The sequence below is a fragment of the Mus caroli genome, chromosome 2 (genome assembly GCF_900094665.2).
Source record: "Mus caroli chromosome 2, CAROLI_EIJ_v1.1, whole genome shotgun sequence".
In the NCBI taxonomy this organism is placed as follows: domain Eukaryota; kingdom Metazoa; phylum Chordata; class Mammalia; order Rodentia; family Muridae; genus Mus; species Mus caroli.
The window spans coordinates 143448408-143459102 of NC_034571.1; the positions used below are offsets into that span (position 1 = coordinate 143448408).

A 10695-nucleotide genomic window follows, 5' to 3' on the forward strand; every position below is an offset into this window, starting at 1 on the left:
GCTTCTCCATTGGGAGCCCTGTGATACATCCAATAGCTGACTGTGAACATCCACTCCTGTGTTTGCTAGGCCCCGGCATCGTCTCACAAGAGACAGCTAAGGAAGAGTATTTCTAGTTACCAGTTATCCTTCATGGTTCACAGCACGAAGAACCCATTCATTGGTTCTGACCTTAGGTGAGCTGCAAAGCCTTACAGTAGGTTTCCTTATTACTCTTAAAGCAGAGCCATAAGCAGAATGGAAAAGCTTGCACGTGTCCAGGGAAAGGATTCTGAGAATCTTGGTGTCTTTCTTTCCCTAACTTGGATCAGTTAGGTGGCTCCTGTGGCTGGATTGTGCTGGCAATGGGCATGTGTATAGTAGGTATTGTGGCCTAGAGACTGGTTACTGATAGACTATTCATGTCTGTTGCTTGTCAATTCTTTTATCAGGAAGTGAATTGTGTTCTAATAAAAGCAAGTTAAATGTACACTCCTCCCATCCAGCTCAGCGGAGCTCAGCGCTTCTAGGCTTCCACACCCTGTTTCTTCACAAATTTGGAACAGGGTAGCTCCTGTTTTCCTCTTTTCCTTCACCTCCAGTCTTCAGGCTGTTTTAGGTGCATTTTGCCCAGGGTATTGGTCTTGACTCTTGCTCAAGACAGCAGCCTCCACCATTTCCTACTTGGTTAAAGTCTAGAAGTCTAGCGACTGTGATGAGGCTCTCAATTCATCTGTTCCCATAGTCTACTGACCAGGGTTAACATTGTTTTTTGGGTTAGGATTTTTTTTCCAGGGTTTTCCACTTTTATAAACACATGCACATGCACAGGAGAATTCTTTTTTTAATGTCTCTTTAAACCTTATTGTGTTGCATACCAGTTCTGAGGCCCCCTCCCCCCACTAGCCCCTTCCAGCCTGGGGTTGCATTTGAGAGCTCTCAGGAGCTCAGGGTCAGTTACCTCAGTTGGCTGACACTGGTTTCCGGAGAAATCCATGCAGGGATGTTTATGAAAAGGGAGCTACAGATGTCTGCCACAGATATCTAAGTCCTCTTTTCTCACGGTGCTCACCCTTTGCGATCTCCATTGCTAGAGTTCCCCTTCCATTGTGCTTTGCTTGACCCCTGGGAAAAGGAACATGGTGTGAGGCGTTTTGCCTCATTTTGCCACTTGAACAAATCACTTATTGCTAGAGGTTCATCTGTGAAGTGGGATGTGCTGTGAAAACATGAGCTTCAGCAGTGGGTTGAATGCTAGCATGTTCCAGTTTCTCTGACATCCGGGGTATATGATACTTTCTCAGGAAGACTGGCAACTCAAAAGCTAGCCCATGCTCAGGCTCCTGTTTGTTTGTTTTTGTTTTTTTAAGATTTATTTGTTTTATGTATGTAAGTACACTATCGCTGTCTTCAGACACTCCAGAAGAGGGCATCAGATCCCATTACAGATGGTTGTGAGCCGCCATGTGGTTGCTGGGAATTGAACTCAGGACCTCTGGAAGAGTAGTCAGTGCTTTTAACCTCTGAGCCATCTCTCCAGCCCCAGGTTCCTGTTTTTTAAAATAAGACAGCACCAGAGTGCTTGGTAAAGCTGTTCTCCTGTTGTCTCTTTCCTCATGATGCTAAGAGGATTTCCCTCTAGTTGAGGACTCAGTGGCTGCCATGGAGAACAGTAGTGTATATAGTCACAGCCAGCCTCGGAGCAGGATGGAGAACATGCTGTGTGCTTGTTACATATGTACAGTGGCAGAATTGGGGATTACTGCCTCTTGCACAGGAAGACCTTATACAAGGAAACCACATTACTAATTGAGAAGTCCATGGTGCTGGAAAGGCCACGGCAGGGAGCTTACACTCTCCAGAGCAAGGTAGTAGCTGTACCTCAGAGTGAGATGACAGACTTCATGGCATCAGGTCATCTGCATAGCTGCCCACATGCCATAGAAGGCCATAGGAGATCCTCCCAAGATGAGATGCCTGACCAGGCATACTGACGCTGCTGTGGTGATGAGGCCTGTACCACTGTTTTCTGAACTACTTCACACCATTTCTTTTGGTTGCTCATATTACAACTGCACTTTCTTACAGGGATGCTTGAAGATGGAAAGAAATTTGATTCCTCTCGGGACAGAAACAAGCCTTTTAAGTTTACACTAGGCAAGCAGGAGGTGATCCGAGGCTGGGAGGAAGGGGTAGCCCAGGTATGTTCTCCTTTTGTTTCTTAATATCTGCCTAACGCCCCACAAGTACCACGCTGTGAGGGCTCATTCTTTATTTTAAAAGACTTATTACTTTTATCTGTATGTTCACCTGCCTATATTGGGTGAGTGTCTCATGCCCTCAGAGGTCAGAGACGACTTTGGATTCCCTGGAACTAGAATCAGAGATGGGTGATGGGAACTGATCTTAGGACCTATACAAGAGCGGCCAGTGGAGGGAGAGCCACCTCTCCACCCTCATGGGATTTAGCACACAAATCTACTTTCCTTGCCTTTTCCTCCACAAACCTGCCTACCGTTTACTTTCTTGTTTCCTCATCATTGACATTCCATGGCTTAACATGGCAAGATTCATATAGCTGAATGCTGTCTGAGGGGTATGGGTGCTATAATTCCTTTAACCAGAACCCTAATGAATGCCTCTTGAGTCTTTCCCAGTATTCTGGTACCATAAAAAATACTACATACTAGGTACATCTTGCAGTCTTCATTTTACATGTGTGCAAGTAATACTGAAGGGAAAGGAAAGTTCTAGAAAGTAGGCTCAGTTACAGCCTTCATAGGGTTACACTCTGAAGTGTCATCAGGTTATGAAGGTGCCAACAATCTTTAGGTCATTTATGTATGGCAGAGGGAGCAAGGTGGGAGGGGGGCGAACTGAACCGAAAGACAGATGGGGTAAGTGAGGCACATACCCCTTCTCCTTTTGGGTTTGTGTGGTTTTGGTTTTGGTTTTGGTTTTGGTTTTTCAAGACAGGGTTGTTCTGTGTTGCTGGTTGTTCTAGAAAGGAACAAACTCTATAGACCAGGCTGGCCTCCCACATGCTGGGATTAAAGGCGTGCACCACTGCCACCCACCTCCTTCTCCATTTTTTTGATGCTGATTTGGCTCTGTGTTTCCTGTCACAGCTATGGTAGTTGGTGTTTGTAATCTCAGTACTGGAGGCTGAAGCAGGGGTATCTCCCAAGATTTGAGGTCTGCTTTGGCTGTCCAGTAAATTTTATGTTAGTGAGCGCTACACTGCTATCCTTCTAAAGATATTTTCCATTAGTTAGTATAAATGTATAGTCTATATATGAAATGTATAGTATCCTGTTCCCCAGAAAAATCAGTGGGTTTTTTGTTGTTGTTTTTATTTTTGTTTGTTTGTTTGGCTTGAAATAGATTTATTGGTTCATGTAATCCTTTAGTTCCCAGTGAGAAGGACATGACCTGGATCACCACACTCAGGCCTTGGGTGTTCGCATTGCATTATGTCTCTGAAAGCCACAGTGTGGTTTTTTTTTTTTTTTTTAAGTGCCTCACCATAAGATTGTAAGTATAAACTGGGTGTGGTGCTTTTTAACACCTGTAATCCTAACCTAACTTGAAGCAAGAATATTATTAAGAGTTTGATGCCAGCCTATGCTACACTAAGCTATAGAGTGAGAGCCTGCCCCTACCCTAAATCTAAATATACAAAGCACAGAATCATGGACTGTCCTCAGATGTAATCTATGGTTTTGTTTTTTATTTATGCTTTTTATTAAAGTGCTGTCAGCCTTCTGTGTTGAGAGTTGCCACATGAGTGGATTACAATAACCACAGATGAAAAGGGTGCATCCGATAGACACTGCCTTTCCCCCTTGTCCTAATTGTGCAAATAATACAGTATGAGAACTATTTGTGTGACATCAGTAAGTACTGACCCTTCAAAACGTCGAGGGTTTTTAATTGCCATTGGGTCCCATCAAAAGTGACTGCCCCACTCCTGAGTGTCCCACTCCTGAGTGTTTTCACAGCGTGGGTGCTGCCTGCTGGGTAGGCAGCTGCAGCCACTGGAGTCTCTTGGTCAACCCTGTCCTGGTAACCTAGTAACCAGCTCAGCTTGTACAGAGATTGGAAGTATGTTCAGCTGATTTTAATCCTTGGTTTTGTTTGTTTGTGTTTTCACAGATGAGTGTGGGTCAGAGAGCCAAACTGATAATCTCCTCAGACTATGCCTATGGAGCCACCGGGCACCCAGGCATCATCCCACCACATGCCACTCTTGTTTTTGATGTGGAGCTTCTAAAACTGGAATGACAGAAGTGGCCTCCTCCCTTAGCTCTGCACGTGGGTAAGAGTACTTAATGGTGAAGGGCTCTAACTCCCTTTGTTGCTCCCTTGTTAGGTCCAGGGTTTAGTAAAGACAAGGGCAGAAGATATTACATGTGGCCACTTGCCCCTCCCCCTGGTGTTAACGTCAGTGTAAGAGTTGACCATTCCAGGAACAGGGTGGCATGTGTATTGAAGGAGCCTGTGGGAATGGCAGATGTTAAACCTTGTTATATGTAGCTTATTGAGTTTGAGTTAAAGTCTCTAGAATCACAGGCCAGGTTCATAGTGCTAACATTTTAGACTTTCAGAAATAACAACTCTTTCTGGATTTATTCTGCCCTGTGCTTCTAAAAACTAGAAAGAAGAAAAGCACCTTTATAAGAGCAGCCTGTCAGTTTGAGCAGCTGCCTTAGGAGGAAGCCTTAAGATCAGACAGTTCTAGGAAGAAACTGTAGGAGCCTGAGTTGCTCTTTCTAGAGAAGGAAACCAGCCTGGTCACATCCGTGTGGTGGCAAAGTAGAACTGAAGCCTGTTTCCTCTTACTTCATTCTTAGAATGTTAAGCGCAGCACCCTAGTGGTATGGCCTTATTCTTGTGGCTATTTGAATCTCTTCACACATGAATGTCACCCTTACAACTGACCCAGACCAGAGGCCACAACCAGGATGCTTTTGTTAGAAACCTGAAGCCAATTTGGATCCTGGTGATCACTGTGTTATCAGTAGCATGGGGGTGGGAGGAGCAGCCTCCTCCTGTCCTTAGCATGCTAAACTTAATGTTAGGTTAACAAGAGAAAAGCCCCATGAACCTCATGTGGCAAGTTGAGCATAAGAAAGTTGCTTGCCCGGAAACCCAGGCAATCCATCTGCTTTCTCCAGCTATAAGAATTGGCCTGGTCCCAAAAGACCTCTCTCAGCTGCTCAGGACAGGGCTTGGCATGACAGATAATATTGTGACTGTCCACACAGAGAGAACAGAGTTGCTGGAGCTTACATATTTTCTGTTCCCAACAGATCTGCCATGGAGGAATCTGGTACCTCCAGACGGGTGCCCATGAATCCATGGGGAGCTCTTCCTGACGTCCCACCACCCTTTGTATAGACACCTACCCGACTGAATGTGTTCCGTCACTCAGCTTTGCTTCCGACACCTCCATGTCCTCTTCCCCCTCTGTATGTGTGTCGACCTAAACTATATGCCATAAACCTCAAGTTACTTTATTTTGGGGTGAAGACTCAGTTTCTGTTTCAGATCTAAGTTTCCAATGAAGTATATTGTCAAGTGTTAGCAGCACAAGCGATGGGTTAACTTAGAATAGGAATTGGTGTTGAGGGGGGATTTGCAAGAATTTTTATTTTATTTTAATTTTTTGGATGAAAATTTTATCTATTATATATTAAGACATTCTGCTGCTGTGCTGCAAAGCCATAGCAGATTCGAGATGCTGTTGAGGGCTGGATTTTTCTCTAGTGAGGAAGGTCTTGTTAAACTGAAAGCCCTACCCAAACTGAGGTGGGAAGGAAGCGGGGGAGAGAGCCTTGGCTTCTGACAGTCCTTCCACCTTCTGAAACTAGCTGCCTTTTAAAGCAGATCCCTTCACTGCTATGTTGGACACTACAATATCTGCCCCTGGGTTGGCAGGGACCTCGAAGCCTTTGTGACCTGGCTTAATTTGTTTTTCATCCTATGGTTTTTCTAATGGATTTTCTGGACTTTTGTAATCTTGTAACTATTCAAGCTCCACTTTCTAAATTTTAAGAACTTCAGTGGAAAGTTTGAATTGAAGGTGCTGTTTGTAGACTCACCACCCAGCGGACGCCCAGCCACACGGCAAATCCTTGAGTGTTCTCTAAGAATACGATGCTGGTCATCACAGCTTCAGCATCTCCTGGGTTTTGATGCTTGGCTCTTTGCTGATCTTGGCTTCCTGGCTTTTCCTCCTTCAGTTCCTTCTCACCCTCTGCTGTCCTTGTGTAGTGATTTGGTGAGAGAAAGCTTTTATCCCCTGCCCTCTGCACTACATATGCGGTTCAAGTTTTATTATTGCAATAAAAGTGCTTTATGCTGGCTTTTCTCAGCTCTGTGTCATGGAGGTTGCTTACACATGCCTTATGTCCCTTTTAGCACAGAGATTGGTAGGTATGTAGTGTCTGTTCTTGACAGTGCAGCAGTGAACAGCCTTTCTCCCTTGGCCGTGATGTGCATGGGGGCATTAGGCGTAACTCAGGCACAGCCTGGGGCCAAGCTGAGGCAGTCATGGTCCTTTTCACATCCCTTAATGTAGAGAAGACTTAACCTGCCTTTAACAGGGAGTCAGCTGCAGACACGTTGCAAGCAGATGTTTGAAGGATTACGAAGGGAGGATGCAGGGATTTAAATCTTTGTCCTTTATTGAATAGGTATGCAAAGACTGCCTTGGTATTTTCTTATCCCCCAGCCCCATTCTGTAGGTGCCAGTAATGTTTCTCTTACTGAGAGTTAATGCTGATCATGAGGATGCCCCAAAATACCTTGACAAACACCTTGTAAAATTGCTCTGGAGCTGGTGCACACCTTTAATCCCAACACTCAGAAAGCGAGTCTCTCATGAGTTTCAGGTCAGCCTGGTCTTCATATTGAGATCACTGTCTATTTTGATTTGTTTTGTTTTGTTCTCCTTAATAGTTTAAAATATAGAGGTTGTCAAACATTAGAATAATGGTTGATTTTTATTTTTTAACATTTATGTGGAGGTCAAAGGTCAGTTTGAAAAGGCTAGTTTTCCTACTATGTGAATGCTTGATGTAGCACCTTTACCAGTTATCTTGCTAGCCTGAATAATTGTTTTTTAAAATACCTAAATTATTAAATTATTTAATTTAGATTTCTGGAGTAATAGCCTAGAGTTATATCTTAATTTTCCTCAATATTATTTTAACAAATTTATCAGAATAAGAGTTTTGGTGACTCCCTATTTAAGAACTGTTGAGATGTCTGGTTGGCACTACAGTTCCCCTGACGCATATACATAAGCAAGGCAGTGTTTGGTTACATTCTGCCCCTCATCAAGATCACTGTGGTTCCAGAAGAGTTGCATGCCGTTTCCCACTCTCATCCTACCGTACCTCAGAGACAGAGATGTTTCTGTGTGTGAGTGTCTGCCGCATGGTGTAGAGCTGGAGACCAAAAGGTCTTAGACCCCCTAGAGCTACAGTTACAGGTGGTTAAGAGCACTGGCTGCTCTTCCAGTGGACTCCAGGTTTGTTCCCAGCACCAACATGGTAGCTCACAACTGTCTGCAACTCCAGTTCCAGCCATTCCAGGACCCACTCTGGCCTCCATGGGGACCAAGCACCAAGTGGTGTACATACATGTGTGCAGATAAAAAACCCATAAAGATTTTTTTTAATGAACTAAAATTAAAATGCCAAAGGTTGCATTCCTGCCTTTTGCCCAGAATGTGTGATGAGGTCATCCAGGTTGCTTACATTCTAGGTGTGCCCCCAGGCAGCTGAACTTTGTACCCACTAGGTAGGCTAGGTTTGCCACAGCAGTAAACCACATGGCACACAGCCAAATGACTGTCAGCTTTTGGAAAGGTAGAAAATCATGCTGCCCGGCATATATGTGTGGCTGATATATTGTCAGATATGCTCACTGGTGAGCGCTCTATTTTAACATTTATTCTAACTCTCCTCAAAAGCAGCATGTGCCCAAGAATTTGGAAAGTAAATTCAGTTAATTGCAGAGTGTTTAGTAGTTATTATGCCAGTGCATGCTGAGTTGCGGGAGTGATTACAGCCTGAGACAGGACAGTGCTGATGTAGGCTTTTAACTCCCAGTGAAGGGAAACAACAGATGAGTAAATGCTACCAAGCACCATGAAAGCAGCAAAAAACAGGAAGTGGCCAAGTGAAGGCTGAAGATTTTTCCTGTGGCAATGGAACAAAAAGTATGAAAGCCCTGAGGGCTGGTACACTGGGTTAACTATGATAGCAGTGAGACCGGCAGGGACTAGCCAAGGGGTATTATGTCATAGGTCAGCGAGTTCTCTAGTGTCTTGTGAGTTTCAGTGTATTCCCACCTCCACTCTACATAGTGTAGATTTCTTTTTAAAAATGACTTAAAGAGTTTTCAAAACTTGGCAAAAGTCTTGTATCCTAAATATTACATTTCTAAAGAGTTCAGATTAGTTTTAAATTGCTACAAGATCTGCACAGTGTATTGCTTAAGTAATGGCCCAGGTATCTGTGACCTACCACTCAATAAACATGCCCCAGGCTTTTTGGTCTTGTGGTTTCAAGTTTCTAAAACCTTCAAAGGCTGTGAAAGCTGAAGAGCACATAGTAGGACTTCGGTGCTCTCCATCTAGGCAAACCATGTAACCATTCTAGGTTGGAAGGAATAGATGCCTCTCACATTAGAGGAACATCAGTCTGCAGAGTGCTTTGTACAGGTATGTGGGCCCACTGGAACTCAACCACAATCTCATAGTGTCTCAGTCACCGTCTCAGTGGCAGTTTGTCTGAACTGTTGTTCTAGGTTGATAATTGTTTACCCAGAGAATGGAGGTGCATATTTCCCAGTGTAGCTGAGGATAGGATGCCTTCGTGATTGCCACTTACCTGTGTTTGGCTGACCTTTCTAGTCTCTGCATCTTGCAGGACCAGCTATATAACAGGTAAATTTTCATATGGCCTTGCCATGGGTGGTGGGTTTTTGTTGTTTCTGGTCCTTGTGATGGATCACTAGAACGTATGTAAAACAACAACAGTGACAAGGCATTGTATAACCTGTAATCCAGAGTTAGGGAGGCAGGTCCATAAAAAGAGCATCTGAGAACCACGGCAATATCAACGTATTAACAGTGACCTCAGTAGCCTATGAAGAGGGGAGGATATGAGCTGCTGTGTAAAGTACTTGCAGTCCAGGGAAGCTGCCACTGTACGTTGGTTAACAGTGGCTCACACCCATCTGTAACTCCAGCCCCAGATGCCTCCATGGACACCAGACATGTCTGTGGTACATACATACACATAATACCCATGCACATTTTTAAAACAAAGTAATATTTTTTAAAACTATGTGAAAGTATAAGGGCCATGTGAGGAGTGGGGGTGGGGCTACCCCAGTCCCTTAATGGCCATGTGCTTGGGCAGACTTCCCTCCCTGGGCTTTGTGATCCCTCTGGACTTTTTAACATCTGGAAGAAATTACATTGACGTTTCAGTTCTCATGCATTGAAGTGGAAACTCAGAAAGCAGTGATGTCACCTGTCTAATGTCACATCTCTGTCCTGCTGGCCTTAGGAGCTATCTCCCAGAAATTGACTAGGTCATGACTAATCCTTACACACTGCCTCCCAACACCACTGTCTTAATATTTCTGGAGTGAGGTTGTATCAGATGTCTGATATCCCAAGAACATGCCAGCCAGTGGGTGGAGCACAAGTTATGAAAACAGCATTTCACCAGATTGGATCCCTCATGACTTTATCATCTGAAAAGATGTCAAATGGAAATAGAGCTTGCCAAACATGCAGAAGGCTGATTCCTACAGCCAGGCAACAACCTTAGAAGTACAAACTGCAGAGTCTGCTCTCTGGGCTCTATAGTTTGTAGTTATAGGAAGATTGCTAAATGAAGTCTAGAGGTGAAGAACTTTGATCACTAAGGAGACAGTGAAATGCAAATTTTACAAACAAAAGTTATGAACTTTGTAAAAGGGAATATCGGTTTGTTTTTAAATTTAAAAACACTATTAAGCATTCTTTGTATTTTCCTTTAAAAATCAAATTGGTGTCATGGAATCTAAGAGAGCCAACAAAAACTGTTCTGGATGCAACCCAGAGCCCAACGGTCCTGTGCAAGAGTAGTTGAGTAGCTCTGCCCTGAAGCCCCAGCCCAGCTGGATGTGCTCCACCCCTCAGCTCTCAGCGGAGGAATCAAGGTGGTCAAGATCTACAGACTCAGGTCCTCTCCAGTTGGAAACTTTTAGATTTCTCTGTAACTGGCAGTCACAAATCTGCCTGATATCCCAGCTTTAGGAATGAATGGAGAGTTGGTGGCCGGACCTGGTCCCTCCTTTTTCCTGGAATCAGAGGCAAAGGAGGGGAAGCCTCCCCACGGGGAAACTGGGACAGCTAGGAAATGGGGGAGCACACACACGATATGTAAAATAGCAATTAAGAGCATAGGCTCTGCTCTGGAACCAAACTGCCTGGGTTCTAATTGACTTTCTTACCTTGAGCAAGAAATGTAAACTTTGTTCCTCAGCTTCTTCCTCTGTAAACTTTGACTAACACCAGGGGTTAAACTGGGGGTTCTGAGATAAATCCCACATCTAGGGACATGGGCGCTGGTGTGTATAGTTAAATGTTCAAAAATGGGGATGGTTCATTTAACTGTCCTCCCACAAGGACTTTTTTTTTTTTTTTTT

The 10695-nt window shown here is 44.1% G+C and overlaps 1 protein-coding gene across 1 annotated transcript in view; it reads left to right on the forward strand.

Annotated features, from left to right (window-relative positions):
* Fkbp1a (FKBP prolyl isomerase 1A) overlaps window positions 1-6355 on the forward strand; it is a 20133-nt gene extending 13778 nt beyond the window's left edge. The window contains exons 3-5 of the mRNA XM_021156085.1: window positions 2068-2180; window positions 4135-4297; window positions 5292-6355. Of these exons, the coding sequence (XP_021011744.1) occupies window positions 2068-2180; window positions 4135-4263 (242 nt within the window). The 3' untranslated portion in view covers window positions 4264-4297; window positions 5292-6355. The remainder of the gene's footprint in view (window positions 1-2067; window positions 2181-4134; window positions 4298-5291) is intronic.
* The last annotated feature ends 4340 nt before the right edge of the window (window positions 6356-10695 follow it).